The sequence below is a fragment of the Molossus molossus genome, unplaced genomic scaffold, assembly GCF_014108415.1.
Source record: "Molossus molossus isolate mMolMol1 unplaced genomic scaffold, mMolMol1.p scaffold_m16_p_19, whole genome shotgun sequence".
NCBI classification, from domain to species: domain Eukaryota; kingdom Metazoa; phylum Chordata; class Mammalia; order Chiroptera; family Molossidae; genus Molossus; species Molossus molossus.
In genome coordinates this window covers 28,974,956-29,000,321 of record NW_023425354.1, presented here as the reverse complement: position 1 = coordinate 29,000,321, position 25,366 = coordinate 28,974,956, and the positions used below count along the sequence as shown (strand labels likewise).

Below are 25,366 nucleotides of genomic sequence, written 5' to 3'. Positions count from 1 at the left end.
AAAAATGTCCTCAGTTGAGGATTTCAAAAAAAAAACAAAAAAACTCAAGCTAGTATAAATAATTATGCACATATAAATAAAATATTTAAAAAAACAAAACAAAAACCAAGAGGTTCTATAGGGCAATATATTGGGAATCCAGGAACAAAAGATAGCTTGAGTCAAATTAGAACAAATTATCGTATCTAACTATTCCTTGTTTAAAAAAAAAAACCCATAAAGCAATAAAACCTCTTAGCAATCATCATACTATTTGAAGATATCTCTCCATTTAAGACATGGCCATTTGCAGTTCCTCTTTAAAATCTATTTTGAGTTTCTCATCTCCTAGGCCTGGAGGGTGAGGTTTAGGGTCACTACATGGCCACCAGCACTTACTCTGGAGGATCCATTTTGCTGGGGTCAACATCTTTAAGGAAGTCACTCTGTAGGGTCTGCTCAGCTGTGCAACGTTTGCTAGGATCTAGTGTTAGCATGTGGTCCAGTAAATCAAGTGCTGCTGAAGGAATGCTGTGGAAGGGAAGAGATAAAGAACAAGTTCACAATGATTGCATCGTTCTTAAACTTGTAACCTTGTGTCAAAGGTCTCTGAATTTCCAGTTACATAAAAATGTAGAAAGGGAGTTGGTAGCTAGCTAAACAAGCAAAGAGATTTTCTTCCACACAGGATTTAAGAAGTACTTAGAGCAGGCAGAAAATATAAAGCCAGCAATTACATTCTCTTTCTGTCTTGGAAGATCAAAAAGACTGAGAAAATTTATATACTGTTCAAAATAAAATCGTTTTCTATCATCTAAAGCCTTCAAGAGAAAATTACCAAAAGGCTGAGACAGAACTTTGTTCAAAAACAAAATGTTTTCCTATGGTGTGTTGCCATAATAAACCGGGACAACATTAACTCCCTAGGCCAGGAAAAAGCCAAGTCCAAATCAAACACCAGTCAAACAAAGAAAACAGATGTACATTTTGCCAAACTCACAAAGAGAATTCTTCTCGTAGACGTCTTCTATATTGCTTCTTCGGTTTCATGGTATTGAAGTAGGGCAGCTTGATAACATCAGGCCACACAGCTGGACAAGGGCTACCACAGAGTCGACTGAAACCAAAGAAGAAAGCAAGAACAAGTAAGTGAGTGAGTCAGCATCATGAATTCTGGAGATTTTAGAAGCAGAAATCATTACCTCCTGAGAGCTTATTAAATTAGAGGGCATGCAGAAAGGAAAACCTGACCTCACTGCTCTAAGGACAGAAGGAATAGGACAAAAAGACTGGTTACAAGATAATGAAGCAAAAATACTGGCACAATAGTCTAAAATGATCCATGTATTTGGTTTTGTAAAACATGTTTTTAATCCTCCACAAAGGTTTTCATTACCAATTTTGTTCAGTTCAATTAGTGTTAATTACAAATGGCTGAGCTGGTCCTATAATGTCCCTATAGGAAAAACTGGCAGCAGAGAGCCTAAGATTGAAATTTTTGATGGCAGATTGAGTTTACTGCAATAACAAATGAGTTATATACCATGTTTTAAAAATTCTACATTAGACAGACTGCTGTATTCTTTCCTTTAATCTTACTGAATAAAATAATCCAAATCCCATCCCAACCCCAGGCCTTCCTGTAACCCTCTATTACAGGTTCCATTTTATAATTATCTGTTTACCAGTTGTATCACTTACTAAACTCTGAGCTCTTTGAAGCCAGGGACCTATCTTATTTATCTCTGAATCCTAAAGTTTAACAGAGAAAGAAATGTTACAAAACAGGTTCAATAAAATGTGTGCTGAATAAATTGGTCTTAATCCAACCTAAGAATGGAATAACTATTCTGAAAATGGAATACAACTTCTTTACATATATATAGCACATGACAAAATATATGGTAAACCTGATTGAGAGAAGAGAAACTTATTTGGACATAAAAGGAGCATAAAATCATTTAGGAGAAGGACTGAAAAGTGTTAGAAATTAGAGGATGTGATTACCTATCACACCAGAGCACAAAGAGAACACACAGCTGTACCTGATCAATTCTAGCTGAGCCAGTTCCAGATTGGCTTGAAAAATAGGCTTCTTTGTGAATAGTTCCCCAAGGATACATCTAGAAAGAGTAAAATTGAGAGGTCAGAAGAGAAATCCCTGAAGCCTATTTATAGTGTGTCTCAATAAACTTTTATAGTATATATATTATGTTGTAAATTAGCCCAAAACTGCAGTGTCTGAACTTCATAAAAGAAAATATTTCTTGCAGTGAAAATGGACAATATAAAATATTTAAATTTACCAGCAGATCAAATCTTTGCCACCTGTCAAGGACAGTCTATCTATAAGCAAAGAAAGGGAGTCAAGAGTCCTTTTCTAACATTTCCATCGTAAATTAAGAAAATAACTAAAAACTAAAAAACCCACACTTCAATTTTACAAGGATGCTCAATTGTTCCTATAAAGAGAATACATATTAGCATTGTTCATTTATCTGCTCTATGGAATGTGCACTATACTATAGTCCCTTTGGCACTATTCGTGAAAAAAAAAATGCATTGCCATCAGCCAAGATCAGTTTCAATAGGACTTTCAGATACATTATGCTAACACACTTTTATCATTTTGAAAAGACCTTTCAAAACTATATTGACAGGCCCTGGCCTGACAGCTCACTTGGTTAGCATCATCCCAATATACCAAGGTTGAGGGTTTGATCCCCACTCAAGGCATGTACAAGAATAAATCAATGAATACATAAATAAGTGGAACAACAAGTTGATGTTTCTCAAAAAAAAAAAACCTATACTGACATATTTACATAGTCTCCAAATTTCTCTCCAAAAATTGCTTGTTAATTACAAAAGCAAAACTAGTACCCTGGCCGGTTTGGCTCGGCAGTTAGAGCATCAGCCCGCGGACCAGAGAGACCCAGGTTCGGTTCCCACTAAGGGCACGTACCTCGGTTACAGTTTGTCCCTGGCCCCAGTTGGGGTCGTGTGGGTGGCAGCCAGTCAATGTGTCTTTCTCACATTGATGTTTCTCTCTCTCTCTTCCTCCCTCTCTCCCTCTCGCTCTATCTAAAGATAAATGCAAAAAAATGTCCTCGGGTGAGGATAAAAAAAAAAAAATTAGTAACTATTTAGTAAAGGGAAAGACAACACTTTAACCAAATGACCAAAATTAACATCACTAATAAGAGGCAAACAAACATGATACTTGAACACTCATGGAGCATTCCAGCCAAAAATTCATAGCCTGAACCTACTGATAACGGGTCTGTACTCTTAAAAAATGTAAATGTCATGAAAGACACAGAAATATTAATGAACTGTTCCAGATTAAAGAATGGCAACTAAATGTAATACATGATACTGGATTGGATCTTCTATCAGGTGAGGTATTGTTTCCAGGACATTATTAGGGTACTGACAAAATGAGAATATAAAATGTAAGCTAAAGTACTCTATTAAATAAAGATAGTGTATCAATGTTATATTCCTAGACACATCAAGTGGTCGCCACCCACATGACCCCACTGGGGCCCCGGAAAAACTGCAAGTGAAATATGTGCCCTTAGTGGGAACTGAACCTGGGACTCTACGGTCCGCGGGCCGCCGCTCTAACCGCTGAGCCAAAACGGCCAGGGCTGTGTTTTTAATTCCAGTTACCAGTTCTTTGGTGGGGAAGACATCACTATGTATTCAACAATTTGCTGTTACACTAAGGTAGCAGGTTGCAGAGACTGAAATAATAGTACCAACAGAGCTATGAACTCCCCCCACCCACCCTCTGCATCTTAATGGGGCATTAACTTTAGAGTCTAGTTGTGACTATTTAAATGCTAATACTGTTAAAGCAAATAGTCCAGAACACAAACACACCCAGTCTGAGTCAGTAATATTTAACTAAAGTTTCATTTGAGTTGGGTAAGCTACCACAGAAACTATGCTATCTCCCTCACCCTTTTGAATTTTTAAATAAAACTCCTGCAGTGCTCTTTTTAAAGAAAGAAATTAATTTAAAAAAAAGAACGGGGGAAATTGACATGCTCCACTGGCAAGTATGTTATGTCAGAGTCCTAAAGCATTCAGGTCAAGGACGACAGTGTATGTATGCATAAGTCATATAGCATAAGAAACAATTAATGAACCATGGACCTTTTAAAATATCTATTCCCTGCCCTGGCTGGTTTGGCTCAGCAGTTAGAGTGTCAGCCCGTGACCAAAGCGTCTTGGGTTCGATTCCAGTCAAGGGCACATACCTTGGTTGCAGTTCAATCCCCGGCCCTGGTAGGGTGGTGTAGGAAGCAACCAGTCGATGTGGATGTGTCTCTCTCACATTGGTGTTTCTCTGTCTCTCTCTCCCTCCCTCCCTCTCTCCCTCCCTCTATCTGAAAAAGCAATGGAAAAATATCCTCGGGTGAGGATTAAAATAAATAAATAAATAAGTAAATTAATTAATTAATTAATTAAAACATCTATTCCCCTAACAAACAAATTGTAAATATCATTTTCAATGCAATGGAACTTAAACTACTTAGAGAAATGGCTGATACAAGTCTGAGGCAGGAAATGAACAGGATGAGCCTGCGACCAGAAAAAACAAGGAAGGCTATCAAAGACTACTATGAATGTATCAAAAAGACTCAAGAATTAACCTAAATAGCCCTGGCCGGTTTGGCTCAGCGGTTAGAGCATCCGCCTGCGGTCCGGAGAGACCCGGGTTCGGTTCCCGCTAAGGGCATGTACCTCGGTTGCAGTTTGTCCCCGGCCCTGGTTGGTTGTGCGGGTGGCAGCCACTCGATGTGTCCCTTTCACATCGATGTTTCCCTCTCTCTCTCTTCCTCTCTCTCCCTCCCACTCTATCTGTACAAAAAATGGAAAAATGTCCTCGGGCGAGGATAAAAAAAAAAAAAAAAAAAAAAAGAATTAACCTAAATAAACTCATACTGGCCAAAAACTGGACAGTTTGAACAGGAATAAGAATGATAACCATAATGGATTAAAACACATCAAATGTTTAATTCCATGAGTTGGTAATGAAACTAAAAAACAAGTCCCCCAATCTTTCTCTTTGGTCATCTTTAGAGAATGCTAGAAAACCACCTCTTTATCTTGAAAATAGCATTAGACCCGCCGGCTGGGGTGGCTCGGTGGATGGAGCATCGTCCCAAGAACTGAAAGGTCTCAGTTCAATTCCCAATCAGGGCACATGCCTGGGTTTTGGGCTCGATCCCCAGTAGGGAGTGTGTAGGGGGCAGCCGATTAATGTTTCTCTCTCATATTGATGTTTTTAGCTCTCTCCCCCTAAAAAAATCAATAAAAACATATTTAAAAAAAAAGACAATTGATGAATGTTAAGAAAGTATCTCAGATATTAAGAAATATTCAACAAATTTCTCTGAAATCTTGCTAAAAGTTTATCCCCATTCTTTTAAACTTAAAAAAAAAAAAAAAAGCTGCAAAAATCAATGTAGAGAGAGCAGGAGACAAGTTCTTTGTGAGTTACAAGAAAAGAAAAAGTGAAGGGAGCCTTACCCACAACTCCAAACATCTATGGCTGGTGTATAACGCTCCTCTCCCAGCAGAAGTTCTGGAGGTCGGTACCACAGAGTAATGACTTTGTTTGTATAAGGGCGACTAAAATATTAAAAAAACAAAAAACAAACATGACATAAATTTACAATGGCTTCTGATACAAAATACTTGTACAATTAAATGCAAATAGAAATGGCTGCCAATTGAAGATGGAACTATCAAAACAGCTCTGTGGCAACCTAATAGTTTAAAAGTAGGTGTTCCATTCTAATTTGGGCTGATTTATTTCAATATAAAGCTGATCCAAGAATTCAGAAAGAATTAGCCTATAATCTAGGTGGTAACACATTTAGAAAATAAGGCAGGATACTAGGATATCCAAGAAGAAAAGCATTTTTTCTTAGTCCCATATAATTTTGATGTCTCACCTCTCTTCAGAGTTATAGAGCCGAGCAAGTCCAAAATCTGCTAGTTTGATTTGCCCACTGTAAAACAAAAACAATTATTTTCATAAGTAACAGTAGTAACCTCCAAATTATACCGAAAAAGTCAAGCATTACTTTAGGAGTTAAAAGAATTACAAAAATTAATTTTAATCTCTGCTCTTAGTTCTCCTCTTAATGGTCATCCTCCCAGGTTAAGCCTCTTTTGACTACTCCAGTTTACAAAGGTTTAAGGTTTACCAAGCCTTAGGGTTTTTTATTGGGGGGAGAGGGGGAACTACTGTATTTTTGGATTTGACTCAACTAAATATTTCCTTCATTTCCTGGCAAACAACAATGGCTAGAACCTGCAAGATTTAAATACTTATTATTAGGGGGAAAATGGTTATTCTAGTTTAAGAGAGATTTAAGAGGCCTAACAATCAAATCCAATTCATAATCCTTAACTGATTCTGGTTTGAACAAACTAGGTATACACAAGACATTTTTGACATAACTGAAAAAATACAATACATGAACTGAGTATGAGACTAGGCAATAAATTTGTCAGGATATTTAGGATCAAAAGTAACTACTACAGGCATCCTGTGTTTTACTGCTGTTTTCTTTATTGCCCTTTATCAACATAGAAGCAATACCTTCACCAGCAAAAAAAAAAAAAAAATTAGGACCCACTTAAGGCTCATGATGGTTAGCATTTTTTAGCAACAAATTAATTTTTAAATTCAGGTATGTACATTTTTTTAGACATAACGCTAGTGCACTCTCAACAGACCACAGTATAGTGCAAACATAACTTTTATATGCACTGGGAAACTAAAAAATTTGTATGACTCGCTTTATTGCGATATTTGCTTTATTGTGGTGGTCTGGTACCAAACTAGCAATATTTCCAAAGTACACCTGTAACAACAAAATTTCACATTAAATCAACTCTAATCACTCCTAGTAAAGATTATGGGCATCTTACCTACTTGCTCCAAACATCATTATATTTTAAAGTTCAATTTATAAGCAAATTCTGAGAAAAGCAAAATGGAAAGGAATAGCTGACTTGAGCTTTCATATTGAGACAAAAAGGATTCCTCAAATTTCTTGGCATCCTTACTCTGAGAGCCTGAGATGATCCAAGACTCAAGGCACATAGCAGACTGAAAGTTAAAATGGCAATAAAACATAGTTATGGAAAAATAGGCTAGACTAATTTTTATGTACCACTAGCACCTAGCATATATCCTAATCCATACCCTTCTTGCTCACTCTCAGTAAATGACCTTCAGTGAAAACAGACATCATCAGGTTACCTATACACATTTTGCATCTATAATCATCCTTGCTTCTTTTCCTTCAATTACAGAATAAGTGTGTCAATCTCTTCTTGTTCAAGAATAATCAAAACTACACTTGTTGGCTACTACTACCTGTGGCCTTGATTCCAACTTCTCTAGAACCTTGGTCCTTTAAACTGTTTTGGCTCTTTCCTGAATCTTCAACTTTCATTGATTTTCCCCCCTACTAGCATTTAAATATGCTCAAATCTCTGCATCCTTAAATAAAAATTTAAAATTAGCCCTGGCTGGTTTGGTTCAGCGGTTAGAGCGTTGGCCTGCGGTCCAGAGAGACCCGGGTTCGGTTCCCACTAAGGGCGCGTACCTCGGTTGCAGTTTGTCCAGGGCCCTGGTTAGAGTCATGTGGGTGGCAGCCACTCGATGTGTCCCTTTCACGTCAATGTTTCTCTCTCTCTCTCTTCCTCTCTCTCCCTCCCACCCTATCTGAACAAAAAATGGGAAAATGTCCTCGGGTGAGGATAAAAAAAAATTAAAGACATACCTACAATCACCTTCCTATTAATTGTGCTACCCACCCACCTACCCCACACTGTCATCACTGACTTTGTTGTTGTTAATCCTCACCTGAGAATATTTTTTCCATTGATTTTTAAAGAGTGAAAGGAGGGTGGAGGAGGGGAGAGAAAGAGAGGGAAGGAGAGGGATAGAGACACATCGACTGATTGCCTCCCCCACGTGCCCCAACCAGGGCTGGGGATCAAACCCAGGTATGTGCCCTTGACTGGAAATTGAACCCGGGACCCTTCAGTCCAGGGGCCCAACTCTCTAACCACTGAGTCAAACAAGCCAGGGTGCCTACTGACCTTTTAATTTTCATATTCTTGTCTTATACTCTGTCTATATCATCTGACATCTATGACCACTCACTTCTTAACTTGCCTATTTTGCATTCAAGATATTCTTTATTTTCTTCCTCTTTCTCTGACCATTCCCTTAGGTTGCATCTTCTGACATCTTTTCTATGCTTGACAATTCCTGAATCTATGAATACTGCTAGTTTGGAACTCCCAAGTGACCTATTAGCCCTGTTCTTCTCCCTCTCTTACAACTGCTTTCTCTTTTTTGTCCAGCTGAGGACTCCTTACCATTCCCTCCAAGTCATCTCACCCAAAAGTCTCTGTGTAGACAGATTTAAATGGGCAAGAGCAAAAACTAGATGGATGAGATGAGACCATGAGACACCTATGTCCTGCCCAGCTTTGTGAATTTCCTGAATGTGGGAAGTCAGAAACAGGGAGGGGCTTGACCCACCAGCCAGAAAGAACACTGAGCAGGACTGCAGCTACTCCCTGGCCTGAGACATCTCCCATGAAGGAGCAAAAGGGGAAAAAAAAATGTATGAAAAAAAAGAATGATAATACTATGGTCCAGAAAGCTGTAAGCTGATAGCCATCACCAAGTTCTTGAAGCATTACTACAATGGATGTAGATTAATCAAGCCCAGCTTTAATGAGTATTGTCAGTCATCAAGATAGCAACAGAAATGAGTAATCTCTTAAAACCATGTTTTGTCTCATAAAAATACAGTTTATATATGTTTTAACTTAAAATAATGCATTAATTTAAAAACAAAGAGCCCTGGCTGGTTTTCTCAGTGGTTAGAGCATCGGCCTGTGGTCCAGAGAGACCCGGGTTTGGTTCCCGCTAAGGGCATGTACCTTGGTTGCAGTTTGTCCCTGGCCCTGGATGGGTCATGTGGGTGGTGACCACTTGATGTGTCCCTTTCACGTTGATGTTTCTCTCTCTCTCTCTCCCTCTCCCCCGCCAAAAAAACAAATAAAAAAACCCACAAAGAATTAGCCCAGCCAGTGTTGACCCATGCACCAAGAGGTTGCAGATTCGACTCCTGGTCAGGGCACATGCCCAGATTGTGGGCCTAATCCCCAGTAGGGGGTATGCAGGAGGTGGCCAATAGATGTTCTCTCTCACTGATGTTTCTATCTCTCTCTCCCTCTCCCTTCCTATCTCTCTAAAATCAATAAAGAAAAAAAATGTACAAAAACAAAGAATTAACTGAACCAACATTTTTCAGTTGCTGTCACCTATGAAGTTTAAGCTCCTTAGTGAATTCTACAAGGTCCTTAAATTGGTTCTTGCAACTGTCCAACTTTATCCTTCTTGTACTAGCAATACTGACTTTTTACTTTTCCAGACATATTATTTTCACATTTATGTGCTTTTGTCCATGCAATTTCTTTTGCCTTGAAACTCAGCCCTCTGTTGTCAGTTTTTTTGATAAATTCCTATTCATTACTATAGCTGCATGTTCCCACCTGCTCCCAAATTCAAAGGAAAAATTAGGCTTAATATTTACTGAATTGAGCAATGTATTTGTTTAGCTCCCCTACTAAACTCAGAAACTCCCCAGTGACTAACCAATCATCCCATGTGGGACTTTCATTACTAAAACCAAGACAGTCCTGGGTAACCCTGGATGGTTGGTCACCTCATGCCACAAAGACAGAAAATATGTCATGATAATTTCATATACCTATCTAGATAATGTTTGTCAAATATAATTGACCAGAAATGTTTAAAACAATGGGTGACTCAGACAAAGACGGCTGTAAACAGCCCAAATTCTTAAAGAACCAAACACTGGCCTGATTTCAGTAGTACCAAACTTGCTTTTTATTCCTCAGCAGATAGCGCCATCACCAAAGACTACTGCCACTGTGCATAACATATCTGATATTACCAATTAGGTTTAGGCAAATAGTCAAAGAGGAAGAAAGCAGATGACAAAAATTTCTGAAGAATTAGCACTGTTCATCACCAAATTTGTATCTGCCTACAATTAAAACATGGAAGTAAGTGCTGGTCAGAAAGGTTAATCACCAACTACACACCTTTGTTTACTCTGAAATTCAGTAACTGAGAAAGTCTCAAGAGAGGCTAAAAGAACAAGCATGTTTCTTCCCACTAAACAAGGGAGAATTTTGCTAAGAACTCAAAGTATGTTTGAATTTGCCTAGGACCACAACAAGATTATTTACTAATTATGGCAAAAGCTCTCTGAATATTCCTGTAGGATGTGAGCTGATTCTATAAAATGTTTGCCATTTACAACCTACCTCTATTAATTCCAATCAACACTGAGTCTGGAGATGCTGATCAGCATACCCCTAACATAAGTTGTTCCTAAGGTACAAATATCAGATGTGTATGTAAATGTAAAAAATTGTATTATTGGGTCTACTTATAACCCAAATTAGCTAACTGAAATTAAAGAGCTCAGAAGAGAGACAATGCTTAACCTCATTTGATTTTACTATATTACCTGTTGTTTAGCAAAATGTTAGAACACTTAATATCCCGATGCAGGAAATTTTTTTTGTGACAGTAATCCAATCCTTCCATTAGCTGTTTCATGAATGACTTGATATGATCCTCAGAAAAGTGCACCAAACCAGATTCTAGCAGTCCCATTAAGTCATGGTCCATATACTCAAATACAAGGTAAAAGGCACCTACATAGAATGAAAAAAAAAAGAACATTAAAAAAAGGATTATGAAATGACAATGCTTCAAATTTTATATAATTTTGGAGTTGACCATAAGGCTCTCTGGAACAACTGCTTTATTTTATAGATGAAGAAACTGAAACTTAAGAGTAGTTCAATTAACTTGTCCTTTCTAATAATAATTAACAGAACTATTATTTGAATTAATCATCTGACTCTTAGTCCACTACTCTTTAGAATAATATGTCTTGAGGACAAATGCCCTGATTATGGTGTATTACTAGCCTTTTATGATCTAATTCTATTGGCTATATAGAGCTTAGTCCAAATCCAATCTGCTTGTCTGTTGTAAATAAAGTTTTATTTGTAATACACAACCATGCCTATTTGTTACACATTGTCTATGACTATTTGGTTAATAGGACTCATAATATGCTCAAGGGTGGGGAGGCAGCACGGTCTATTTCATATAAATTGTAAGTAAAAGTCATAGAATTTAAGAATTGAAAGAAAGGTGAATCTAATTAAATTCCCTAAATTTAGAGGTATATTTTTTAAAGTACTTTAAGAGAACTGTAAAAGATTTGAAATCCATGCTATCATGCCACTTTTTTGTTGTTGTTGTTCGGCTAGAGTGGGAGGGAAAGATAGAAAGAGAGAGAGAGAGAGAAACATTGATGTGAAAGGTACACATCGAGTGGCTGCCACCCGCAGGACCCAACCAGGGCCAGGGACAAACTGCCCAACCAAGATATGTGCCCTTAGTGGGAACCAAACCCGGGTCTCTCTGGACTGCAGGCCAACGCTCTAACCACTGAGCCAAATCCGCCAGGGCTATCATGCCACTTTCAACAGAGTGCATGATGGAGACAAATATAACATAAGAAATACTAGCCCAGCCCTGGCCAGTTTGGCTCAGTGGTTAGAGCGTTGGCCTGCGGTCCAGAGAGACCCGGGTTCAGTTCCCACTAAGGGCATATACCTCGGTTGCAGTTTGTCCCAGGCCCTGGTTGGGTTGTGCGGGTGGCAGCCACTCAATGTGTCCCTTTCATGTTTATGTTTCTCTCTCTCTTTCTCTCTCTCTCTCTCTCTCCCCCTCCTACGCTATCTGAACAAAAAATGAAAAAATGTCCTCGGGAGAGGATTTAAAAAAAAAAGAAAGAAAGAAAGAAAGAAAGAAATACTAGCCCAGGCTGGTTTTGCTAGGTGGTTAGAGCATCAGCCCGAGGACCAAAGAGTTTTGGGTCAAGGGCATATACCTCAGTTGCAATTCGGTCCCTAGCCCTGGCTGGGGTCATGTGGGAGGCAACCAATCAATGTGTCTCTCTCACATCCATGATCCTCTCTCTGTTTCCCTCCCACTCTATCTGAAGATAAATTGAAAATATCCTCAGGTGAGGCTTTTTCAATATTAATTAATTAATTAATTAAAAAAAGAAAAAAGAAATACTAGCGAACTAAACAATGAGCCATCCAGTCTAAAAGTCTGTCTCCTAGTAACATAAAGTCAATGATTCTCAATCTAGGGGATAGGCTTCAAGCATTCTTTGAACTCTCTGAAATAGTATGCAACAATTTTTTTTTAATAATCCTTACCCAAGGATATGTTTCCATTTTTAGATAGAATAGAAGGGAGGGAAGGAGATAGAGAGAGAAAAATTGATGTGAGAAAGACACATTGATTGGTCACCTTCCACATGACCCTGACTGGGGCCAGGGATCAAACCTACAACCGAGGTAGAAGCTATTGATGGGGAACTGAACCCTCAACCCTTCAGTGAATGGATCCATGCTCTAACTGCTGAGCCAAACTGGCCAAGGCAGTATGCAACATTTTATTTTATTTATTTATTTTTAATTTTTATCCTCACCTGAGGACATTTTTCCATTTTTTGTTCAGATAGAGTGAGAGGGAGGGAGAGAGACAGAAACATCAACGTAAAAACCACACTGAGTGGTTGCCACCCGCACGACCCAGCCAGGGCCGGGGACAAACCGCAACCGAGGTACGTGCCCTTAGCGGGAACCGAACCCAGGACTCTCTGGACCACGGGCCGACGCTCTAACCACTGAGCCAAACCGGCCAGGGCTATTTATTTTTTTTAAATATATTTTTACTCATTTTTAGAGACAGAGGAAGGAAGAGGAGAAAGAGATAGAAACATCAATGTGAGAGAGAACCATCAATCCTCTGCCTCCGACACGCCCCCTACTGGGGTTCAAGCTCACAACCTGGGCATGTGCCCTGACCAGGAATCGAACCAGCAACCTCCTGGTGCATGGCTTGATACTCAAGCACTGAGTCACACCAGCAGGGAAGTATGCAACATTTTAAAAGCTTTTTTTTTTTTTTTTTTAAATGGATCCAGTCCTGGTCATTTTGGCTCAGCAGTTCGAGCATCAGCCCACAGACCAGAATCACAGGTTGAATTCCAGTCAAGGGATCATACATCAGTTGTGGTTTGTCCCTGGCCCTGGTCGAGGTTGTGCAGGAGGCAATTAGTTGATGTGTTGCTCTCCCGTCTATGTTTCTCTCCACCCTCACCCCCAATCTGAGATAAATGGAAAAATATCCTCGAGGATTAAAAAAGTAAATAAAAATAAAAAAGAAAAGAAAAATAGATCCATATTTAAAGAGGTGCATGACCTCCAAAAAGTTAATAACTACTGCATTAAAGGAGTATCAGCCCAGCCAGTGTGCCTCAGTGGATTGTTGTCCCATGGACAGAGAGTTCCTGGTGCAACTTCCAGTCAGAGCATATGCCTTGGGTTTTGGGCTCTATACCCAGAGGGGGACATGCAGGAGGCAGCCAATGGATGTATCTCTCGCCTCTCACATTGATATTGCTATCTCTCCCTTCCTCATTTTTTTTTTGATCCTTACCCAAGGACATTTTTGCACGTATCTTCAGACAGAGCGGGAGGGAGGGAGGGAGCAAGAGAGAGAAACATCAATGTGAGAGACATACATCGAGTGGTTGCCACCCACACGACCCCAACTGGGCCTGGGGGAAAACTGCAACCAAGGTACATGCCCTTAGTGGGAACCGAAATCGGGACTCTCTGGTTCGTGGGCTGATGCTCTAATTGCTGAGCCAAATCAGCCAGGGCTCTCCCGTCCTCTTTAAAAAAAAAAAAAAATTAATAAAAGTATATTTTAAAAAATTTATAAAGGAACATCTTAGAGAGATTTAGCTATAACTTCATACAAATTAATTTTAAAAAAAGCACAAAAATTGCAAAAGGTAAAGAAACAAAGGACATAAAAGGACAACTCAAAAAAGATAAAATAAGCCCTACTGGTGTGGCACAGTGGATTGAGCGTCATCCCATGGACTGAGAGGTCCTGGTTCAATTCCCGGTCAGGGCACATGCCTGGGTTTTGGGCTCGATCCCCAGTGGGGAGCGTGCAGGAAGCAGCCGATTGATGTATCTCTCGCACATCAATGTTTCTATCTCTCTCGCCCTTCCTCTCTCTCTAAAATATCAATAAAAAAACATGTGAAACTTATGCAAAAAACTCAGATGTAATATAAGAAATGCAATTCAAAATAATAATATACTTCACCTATCAAGATGACAATTAAAAAAAAATATGTACTCAATGTTAATATAAAATGGGATACTCACTGGTGGGACATAAATTATTACTCTCTTAAAAACAATCTAATATTAAATATGAAAATCCCTTTGACTAAATAATTCTACTTCTCAGAAACTATATTAAGAAATAAATCTAAATGTAAAGATTTAAGCACAAAGATGCTCAATGCAGTGCTATTATACATATTTTTAAACTGGCAAGTAATTGCTCAACGGGGACTGGTGAAGTAAATTCATCTATCTTTATGCACAGTCATTAAGACATGTTAATAATATAATAAATTGCTCTATTACAAGTTATAAAATACTAACTATACTTTGATCTCAGTAATGTTAAAATATATTTACTATAAAGTACTAGAGAGAATTCTAATACTACAGTGGTTCTATGGATGATGGTATACTGGGATGATATGAGAGAAGTGATTGCCATTTTCTTTTTCTTATTCCTCTAGATTTTCAATTTTTTCACAATGGGCATGCATCAGATCCATCACTTTATTGTTAAAAAAAAAAAGAATTTAAATAGTACATGGTAAATTATTTAAACAGTAGTACATAATGGCACAGATGAAAAGTCTCTTGAGAAGCAACCATGATTTTCATGTGCATCCTTACAGAAACTAGCTACATGTTGTTGTATTATATTTATAATCAGAAACAATTAAGACATGCCAGGAAATAAACCTAGTATTAGATCTAACTTTCATGAATTTATCTAAATAGTGACTTAAGCAAAATTTTCTTTTATTTGCTTTAAAACTACTACCAAACTCAAGATGTGCTACTCCCCTAGTGCTATTTTTAAGGCTCTGTAAATAAATCCAGCTTAATTTACCATTACATTCTAAATTGATGTACTTCAGTCATATTCTATTTGTAAAATTTGTTTCTAATTATAGTCAACATACAATATTATATTAGTTTTTGTTAAACAATACAGTGAAAGTCAACTTTTATAGTTTATGAAGTGATCACCACAGTAGATCTAGTAATCATTGGTCACTACACAGTTATTACATTATCATTAACTATATTCCCTATGCCGCACGTTACAACCCCCTGACTTATTTTATAATTGGAAGTTTATATACTCTTAATTCTCCTCCCCTTTCCCCCCAATCATATTCTTTCTTTCTTTTTCTTTTTTTTGGTACGTGCCTCTAGCGGGAACCAAACCAGGGACTCTCTGGTCTGCAGGTCAATGCTCCAACCGCTGAGCCAAACCGGCCAGGGCAATCATATTCTTTCTTAATATTCCAGATTATAATCACAAATGCCATCTCTTCATAGCTGCCCATCTCTAAACCTTCAGATTTATTTCAATAAAAGTAAATTAGATGTCATATATAGACTACTTCAATCATAAGTACGAAAACAATTTTATCCCCCAAATAAAGACAAGGGTTACAAATCCAGGATAACAAACCTGAAAAATTAGAAATACCTGCTTTGAATTCTAAATTGTACCAGTGCAAAACGATGTAAATATGGAGGCACATAAACAATAACCACAAGGGATGATGTTAAAATGAGAGTAAGAAACAAACTCATGGGGGTGAGGCGGGATCAAGAGGAGGGTGTCTGGGGGGGGGGGGCGGGGAAGGAGAAACGTCTGTAACAAAAATAAGTTAATAAAAATTGCAAAAAAAAAAGGGAACAAACTCATAGATATAAAGCTTAATGGTGCTAGATAGGAGAGGGGTGAAGGGAAGGAGATTCATAAGTATAAACTGGCCCTGGTCGGTTTGGCTCAGCGGTTAGAAAGTTGGCCCACAGACCAATGAGTCACAGGTTCAATTCCAGTCAAGGGCACATACCTCAGTTGCGATTCATCCCAGTCGATGTGGCTCTATCACATCGATGTTCCTCTCTGTCTCTCTCCCTCCCTCCCTCCCACTCTATCTAATGATAAATAGAAAAATATTCTCAGGTGAGGAATAAAATAATAAAAATAAATTAAATTTTTAAATGTTTTAAAAAAATGAATAAATAAATAAATAAATACAAACTGCCAGTTATAAAATTAGTCACGGAGATATAACGTACAGCATAAGGAATATAGCTAGTAATATTGTAATAACTATGTATGGTGACAGATGGTTACTAAACTTGTGTTGATCACTTCATAAGGGTTATGAATGTCTAATCACTATGTTGTACAACTGAAAGTAATACAATATTGTTTGTAAACTACAATTAAAAATAAATTTTAGCCCAGCCAGCGTGGATCAGTGTATTGAGCATTGTCCCATGGACTGAGATTCCCGGTCAGGGCACATGCCAGGGTTGTGGGCTCCATCCCCAGTTGGTGGCATGCAGGAGGCAGCCGATCAATTTCTCTCTCACATTGATGTTTCTAGCTATCTCTCCCTTCCTCTCTCTAAAAAATCAATAAAAACAACCCTGGCCGGCCCTGGTAGGTTTGGCTCAGCGGTTACAGCGTTGGCCTGTGGACCAGAGAGCCCCAGGTTCAGTTCCCACTAAGGGCATGTACCTCAGATGCAGTTTGTCCCCAGACCCGGCTGTGGTCATGTGGGTAGCAACCACTCGATGTTTCTCTCTCTTCCTCCCTCTCCCTCCTGCTCTATCTGAAGATAAATACAAAAATGTCCTCAGGTGAGGCTAAAAAATAAAAATTGAAAAATATAAATAAATAAATAAAATAAAATAACCCTGGCCAGTTTGGCTCAGCAGTTAGAGCGTTAGCCTGCAGACCAAAGAGTTGCAGGTTCGATTCCGGTCAAGGGTACATACCTCATTGTTGGTAGGTCCTTGCCCTGGTCGGTGTCGTGCAGGAAGCAACCAGTGGATATGTCTCTCTCACGTCAATGTTTCTCTTACTCTCTTTCTTTCTTTCTCCCCGAACCTCCCACCCACTCTACCTGAAGATAAATGGAAAAATATCCTCGGGTCAGAATTAGCAAAAAAGCAGTAAAAACATTTTAAAAATAAATAAATTTTTTAAATGAAAGCAATTGCTATATCTGGGTTTTAATTTTTGTGGTTATAATTTGTAAAAAAAAAAAAAAAACACACAAAACTTTAAAACACTGGTTGGAAGAGAATCTTGTAACTGTTTATATGCTGGCCATATTAGGTGATATAGCAAACTCTAATTTTAATAACTAACAATGATTTCTAAAAGTATAAGAGTACACTGATGAAGAATGAACATTTGATCAAATAAGCACTATTCAGCACAAGAGCAATCTGCTAACTAATATCTTAATTCCAGTATAGTGTCAAGAAAGAAGCTAGAGTTAACCCACAAACTGTTAAACAATGCAAACAGGCAAATATGCTAAGGAAAAAAAATAAGATATACTAATCTACTTTGTACATAGTTCTTTGCTTGTACCTTACCTTTGTCCTTCTTGAAATCCAGTGCATCTTGTTTATCTGTGACAATTTCCTTCATGTTAACAACACTTCGGTGGATTAGCTGACGAAGGATTTTGATCTCACGAATAGCTGTGATTGGGAAGCCTTCCTTTTCATTATCTAGTCTCACCTTCTTCAGAGCCACTAGCTCTCCTGTCACAATAAATTAAAACTGTTATAGTATCAATTAACATTTTTTGGCCATCATGAACCAGCCAATATATGCCTTTGCTCTGAAAGACAGATTTAATGCCTATTTTAATGCTTTATGCCAGATATTTTAATATCTTAAAACAAATAAATCCCAGCCCAGCCTGTGTGGTTCAGTTGCTTGAGCATCGACTCATGCACCAAGAGGTCACTGGGTCAATTCCCAGGCAGGGCACATGTCCAGGTTGTGGGCCCAATCCCCAGTAGGGGACGTGCAGGAGGCAGCTGATTGATATTTCTCTCTCATCAACGTTTCTTTCTCTCTCTCTCCCTTCCTCTCTTTCTTAAAAAAAAAATACAATAAAATATTTTTAAAAAATAAGTAAATCCTAAGTTCCCTTTCTTGTCTTTAACACTTGAATTTTATTTTAGTTATTTATTTATTTTTATACTCACCTGAGAACATTTTTTCATTTTTTGTTCAGATAAAGCGGGAGGGAGAGAGAGGAAGAAAGAGAAACATCGATGTGAAAGGGACACATCAAGTGGCTACCACCCACACGACCCAACCAGGGACGGGGACAAACTGCAACCTAAGTACATGCCATTAGCGGGAACCGAACCCGGGTCTCTGGACCGCAGGCCAACACTCCAACCGCTGAGCCAAACCAGCTAGGGTTTTAAGACTTGAATTTTAAATTCCATATTTAGTTAGGCCTAAAAATTTTGGTTGTCAAAATATACCAATAATTGCCCTGGCCAGTTTGGCTCAGCAGTTAGAGCATCGGCCTGCGGACCCAGGAGTTCCGGGTTCGATTACCACTAAGGGCACGTACCTTGGTTGCAGTTTGTCCCCAGCCCCGGCTGGGGTTGTGCAGGTGGCAACCAATCGATGTGTCTCTGTCACATCAATGTTTCTCTCTCTCTCTCTCTCTCTCTCTCTCTCTCTAAATAAACTAAACTAAACTAAAATATACCAGTAATTCTGCCCCGACTGGTTTGGCTCAGAGGTTAGAGCGTCTGCCCGCAAACTGAAGGGTTGCGGGTTTGATTCCTGATCAAGAGCATGCATGTACCCTGGCTGTAATCTGGGTAGTGTGGGAAGCAACCAATCACTGTCTCTCTCTCACATCGATATTTCATTCTCTTTCTCCCTCTCTCTCTCCCTTCTACTTAAAAAGCAATGGAACCTGGCCGGTGTGACTCATGCACCAAGAGGTCGCCGGTTCGATTCCCAGTGAGGGCACATGCCCATGTTGTGGGGCAAATCCCCAGTGGGGGGGCATGCAAGAGGCAGGTAATTGATGTTCTTTCTCATTTTTGTTTCTATCTCTCTCCCTCTCCCTTCTTCTCTCTCTAAAATAAATTTAAAAAAAAAAATTTTTTTAATAAAAATAAAAAGCAATGGAAAAATATTCTCAGGTCTGGATTAACATCAACAACAACAATATATCTTATACACCAATAATTCAACTATCATTTTATCTTCAAGGACTAAGCCCCTTACCAAACAAACAGCAACTTACACATTTTATTTTTACCCTCTCATAAATTTCAAGTAAACTTATTAAAAAACATTTACAAAAAACAAAAAAAAAAAGGAGGGTTTTTAAATTGTAGTAATTATACTATTCTTTTGGAAAATTTTAGTCTCTTTAGTAACTTTTAGAGACCAAATCAGAACTCAAAATTTACTTTTGCTAAATCCACTTAAGACATCAGTATTGCCAACTTTTTAACCTATCTAGAATTCCATGGCAATATTTACCTGTGTCTTTGTCCTTGGCTTTATATACCTGGCCATAGGTTCCCTCTCCAATAATCCCAATAATGTCAAACTTGTCCACACAGCGTTTCCCCCAATCACTTTCTGTTTGTCTTCTTTCTCCATAACGAGGACAACAAATTCTAAAAACGGCAAAACAAAAAATATTACGTCTATTCAAAGAAAACAATTATTTTATGATTTCTCTAACTCCTGAATCTTTTATGAATTTTTTTTTATTAAAAAGGCAGGAATTAAATAATATAAAATAGTTTAAGTGGTCTCTCACAATGGCTAAAGACAGATTTTTTTTTTTACTTCATTCAGGAACACATAAAATAAAGTAAGAGATTTGCTGCTTAATTTCTGACCTCTGAGTATTTGCTTCCTCAACTATAGAATGGGAAAAGAATCCCTACATCATAGGGTACAATACAAATATAAAACTTTGGCGATAATTTTGCTCAATAGAGGTAACATTTTATTAAGGGAGGAATGCTAACAATCAGAAGATCAAATCCAGATTCTACTCCATTTATGGCATGAAAATGTATGTGGTTAAAGAAAAAACTCTATATAAATTAACTTTCATTAATGTGTACATGGTTGACACACCCTGAGTAAATGGCCATATTTTTTTTTATCTTCAATACTCTAAATATTGTGGACTAAAACGATACAGTGGGATCAATGTTCATGGTATATTTGAATGGAGGAAATTATACTTTTCTAAAAACAAAACCAGTTAAGTATTTGTGGATGCAAATGAATAGATGTTCTACGCAGACTTTTATCCATTAAAATAAAACAAATATACTTTAGGCCCAATCTTCTATGATCCTACTGGTGTGACTTGTAGAAGAAAATGTGAGATTTAACCCCCAAGGTTCTTCACTGTAATAAAAGCTGTAATTAAGAATAGGTCCCTCCAAAAACTCACTTTGGTCTTTTTTTATATGGTTGCTGAGGTGGTGTGATTGCCTTTGGTTCTGGAGAATCTGGGGGAGATGGATCCCCACCAGGGAGCTCTGGAGGAAGAGGGAGGTCCGTGAGTAAGTGACGTGGCCTTTGTTCCTTCTCTTTCTTTATAGGTTTTGAAGGTAGAGTTTCTTTTGGACTAAACAATCAAGATGAAGAGAAAAAAAGATCACAATTACTTAAAATATATTCAAATAAAACTTTCTTTCTTTCTTTTTTTTTTATCCTCACCCGAGGATATTTTTCCATTTTTCGTACAGATAGAGTGGGAGGGAGAGAGAGAGAGAAACATCGACGTGAAGGGACACATCGAGTGGCTGCCACCCGCACGACCAACCAGGGCCGGGGACAAACTGCAACCGAAGTACGTGCCCTTAGCGGGAACCGAACCCGGGTCTCTCCAGACCGCAGGCCGACGCTCTAACCGCTGAGCCAAACTGGCCAGGGCTCAAATAAAACTTTCAAAGAGTGTAATGTCTGGCTATTAAAGATTGCATAGATTTGCCCAGGCCCATGTGGTTCAGTAGTTGAGTGTTGACCCATGCACCAAGAGGTCACTGGTTCGATTTCTGATCAGGGCACATGCCCCAATTTCGGGCTTGATCCCCAGAAGGGGAGTGCAGGAGGCAACAGATCGATGTTGATGTTTCTCTCTCAATGATATTTTTATGTCTCTCTCTCTCTCTCCCTTCCTCTCTCTGAAATCAATAAAAACATACTAAAAAATAAAAAAATAATAAAGCCTTGGCTGGTCTGGCTCAGTGGTTAGAGTGTCAGCCCCTGGACCAAAGAGTTGTGTGTCTGATTCAGGTCAAGAGCATGTACCTCGGTTGCAGTCCATTCCGGCCCTGGTCGGAGTCATGTGGGAGGCAACCAGTCGATGTGTCTCTCTCGCATTGCTGTTTCTCTCCCTCTCTCCCTCCCTCCCACTCTATCTGCAGATAAATGGGAAAATGTCCTCTGGTGAGGATTTAAAAAATAAGTAAATAAATAAAAATAATAAAAAATTAAAAAGATTTTACTTTTAAAGGAAAAACCCCATAATGTAAGTTAAGAAAAGTTTATCAAAGTTAGATACTTGCATTTTGAGAAGAGAAATCTATAGCATATTAAAGAAACAATAACTCTGGCCAGTGTGGCTCAGTTGGTTGAGTGTCGTCCTGTGCCACCAAAATGGTCAATGATTTGATTTCCAGTCAGGGCACATAACCAGGTTGGGGGTTTTATCTCCAGGCCAGGTGCATACGGGAGGCAACTGATCTGTTTCTCTTTTCCCCTCTCCCCTCCTCTCTCTCTAAAAATCAATAGCAATAAATATACTTAAATAAATAGAAATAAGGAAACAATAAAAATGTTGAAATATTACTTGTAGTCCTTTTAACAAATTCTTTCTTTAAAGTCCTTTCCAATATTCTATTTGGGTTTTTACTGAGAGTAAATAAAATGCAAAAAGTAATCATCTTAAATTTGCAAAGTATCACTACAACTCATGGAATCATCAAATCTATTCTATATTTTAACCAGCAAAGATTTAAGTAACAAACGAAAGCTCAACAACAAAACACTACTATATTGCTAAAGACGTGGAAAGAACTTGGACAAAGGAAGCAGTATTTTAGAACTTGGAAAAGAAAGAAAGCTAAGCTGGAAATCAAAACTAGTGAAAAATATACTGACTTATTCTATTGGTTTGGAAGCAAAAGGAAACCATATTTGACCTGCCAAAATAAACAACCCTCAAACTAAAAATCTAAGAAGAATGAATCCAAGCAACTATTTCAGAATCTTAAAATAGGTGAAGCAGGTCTCTCGTGTTAATCAACAAATTACCGGGGGGGGGAGGGGGGTTGTCTTTTATGGAATAGATAAGAAATCTGTTTTGAGATCCAAATTTTTTTTTTTTTTTGGTACGTGTCCCTAGCAGGAACCGAACCCAGGACTCTCTGGTTCGCAGGCCGACACTCCAATCGCTGAGCCAAACCGGCCAGGGTGAGATCCAAATTTTTAACTATATCAATTTAATTTATGAGTAAAGGAAGAATTTTGTGTCATGCATGTCCTCAAAAAAGACAGTGCAGCATACTATTTCTTGCCTACAAATAAAACCATGTTAGATAGTAAGCCTTTTTTTCTTTTTTTTTTATCCTCACCCGAGGACATTTTTCCATTTTTTGTACAGACAGAGTGGGAGGGAGAGAGAGGAAGAGAGAGAGAGGGAAACATCGATGTGAAAGGGACACATCGAGTGGCTGCCACCCGCACGACCAACCAGGGCCGGGGACAAACTGCAACCGAGGTACATGCCCTTAGCGGGAACCGAACCCGGGTGTCTCGGAACCGCAGGCGGACGCTCTAACCTCTGAGCCAAACCAGCCAGGGCAAGCCATTTTTTCTATTCCATCACAATATCAGAAGGTTGAAAAGGATCTGAGAATCCTAACCAGAGTAGAAGCAGCCACAAGTGACTATAAAAAACATACTTTTTCTTTTTAAAGCAGTTTGTGACTTGAGCACTACATTTCCACTCACGAAACTTGCTCTGAGTTACTTTTAAATAGCTTGACAACATGCTTAAACAGGCTTATAATTTTGCTACTTCAAATAATACTTCTCTTTGGAAAACAAGTCCTATGGATAGTTATTCCCATTAAGCTGGCTCAGTTTAACATACTAATTTCTAGAGGTCACGTACATGGAGTTGATAACTACTGGAGATGGAAATCTTAAAAATAGATCTTAGAAGATGAAACATATTCTTTCATGAACACTTCTACAGAACAGTAAAGAACAGTTCTATCTCTTGCAATGTACTTTTTGAAGCATATTGCCGCCCACTACGTATGAAACAACCTCAAAAGCCACTACTTCTTACCAATTTTCATCATTTTAATCTCTTGTAAATCAGAATACAAATCTAGATTAGTTTGTACTCATAACACCTAGAAATTGTGTGCAAAGTGGTCACATAAAACATTCCGTTAAATTATTGATAGAGGTGAACTTATGACATTACAATTTGCACTACCATTTTTCTACCTTGGGAACAAAGCTTATTACCAAGGACACTCCCTTGAGTCATGATACAATACAGACTTTTTTTTTTTTTTTAATTTCCCAATTCTTAAGACATTAAGGTAAAGAAAAGTCTTCATTTCTCAACTAATGTCAGAAAATCTATTTTATTCGTGAGAAATTATTTTTTTAATTTTATTTTTCAATTACAGCTTCCATTCAATATTATTGTGTATTAGTTTCAGGTGTACAACATAATGGTGAGCAAAATACTCTTTATAAATTTCAATTCCTCATGATTCAGAAATATATTATTACTTCTTGGTTCTGCTTCACTAGAATCAAAATATCTAAATTTTTGCCCGGCTGGTGTGGCTCAGTGGTTGAACGTCGACCCATGCACCAAGAGGTCGCGGGTTTGATTCCCAGTCAGGGCACATGTCCAGGTTGTGGGCCATTTCCCCTGTGGGGGGGCATACAAGAGCCAGCCAATCAATGTTCTCCTTCATCGATGTTTCTCTTTCTCTCTCCCCCTCGCTTCCTCTCTCTCTAAAATCAATTAAGAAAAAAATTAAAAAAAAAAAATTTTTTTAAATTATTTTACATGTGAAAAATAGGTATAGTTGGTACATGGGTAGAGTGATGTGCGCGCATTGGTGCGTGTGTGTATTTACATGTGACCAAAACAGTCATCTTGAATTTAAAGTTCATAGTGAAAAAATAAAACTGATAGTAAAAGAAATCTTCATTTCTATTTTTCTACCTTCGCTAATTTACTTGTATTATGTGTGAAAAATAATTGATAATAATCATACTTTAAAAAATAATTACATTGCCCTGGCTGGTTTTGCTCAGTGATTAGAGCGTCAGCCCACAGACCAATGAGTTGTGGGTTAGATTCTGATCTAGGGCACCTACCTTAGTTGCAGTTCGTCCCCCAGCCCTGGACGGGGTCGTGTAGGAGGCAACCAGTTGATGTGTCTCTCTCACGTCAATGTTTTTCTCTCTCTCTCCCTCCCTATCCTCGGGTGAGGATTAAAACAAAATAAAAATAAAAATAATTACATTAGCACTGGCTGGTTTGGCTCAGAGGTTAGAGCATCGGCTTGCAGTCCAGAGAGACCTGGGTTCGGTTCCCGCTAGGGACACGTACCTTGGTTGCAGTTTGTCCCCGGATCTGGATGGGTTGTGCAGGTAGCAACCACTCAATGTGTCCCTTTCACGTTGATGTTTCTCTCTTTCTCTCTCTCTCCCTCCTACTCTATCTGAACAAGAAATTGAAAAATGTCCTCAGGTGAGGATTAAAAAAAAAAAAAAAGTAATAATTACATTGGACTATGAAATAAAAGTAGTTGTACTTTCAGAATCAGAATTGATATTTAACAAAAATAATTTGCTCATTTCATTCTTTCATACACTTGTTTTTTTTTAAATTATCACCAAAGGATATTTTTCCATTGATTTTTAAATAGAGTGGGAGCCTGGCTGGTGTGGCTCAGTGGTTGATCGTTGACCCAGGCACCAAGAGGTTGCCAATTCCATTCCCAGTCAGGGCACATGCCCAGGTTGTGAGCCAAATCCCCAGTGGGGGGGGGGGGGCATGCAGCAGGAGGCCAATTGATGTTCTCTCTCATCAATGTTTTTTTTTTTATCCTCACCCGAGGACATTTTTCCATTTTTTTTGGAAAGATAGAG

General features: G+C 38.4%; 1 protein-coding gene across 7 annotated transcripts in view; it reads right to left on the bottom strand.

Moving 5' to 3' along the window:
- Window positions 1–25,366, bottom strand: part of CDK12 (cyclin dependent kinase 12) — a 93,516-nt gene that overhangs the window by 55,838 nt on the left and 12,312 nt on the right. For all 7 annotated transcript variants that reach the window (XR_004960277.1, XR_004960278.1, XR_004960275.1 and 4 more), the window contains exons 3-11: window positions 20,622–20,798; window positions 19,685–19,824; window positions 17,749–17,919; window positions 10,596–10,785; window positions 5,952–6,008; window positions 5,524–5,625; window positions 2,025–2,102; window positions 980–1,096; window positions 379–510 (exon numbers count right to left, since the gene is read on the bottom strand). Coding sequence is in view for 2 of the 7 variants with exons in the window: in XM_036267993.1 (XP_036123886.1) it covers window positions 379–510; window positions 980–1,096; window positions 2,025–2,102; window positions 5,524–5,625; window positions 5,952–6,008; window positions 10,596–10,785; window positions 17,749–17,919; window positions 19,685–19,824; window positions 20,622–20,798 (1,164 nt within the window). In the remaining 5 variants the exon portion in view is untranslated. The remainder of the gene's footprint in view (window positions 1–378; window positions 511–979; window positions 1,097–2,024; window positions 2,103–5,523; window positions 5,626–5,951; window positions 6,009–10,595; window positions 10,786–17,748; window positions 17,920–19,684; window positions 19,825–20,621; window positions 20,799–25,366) is intronic.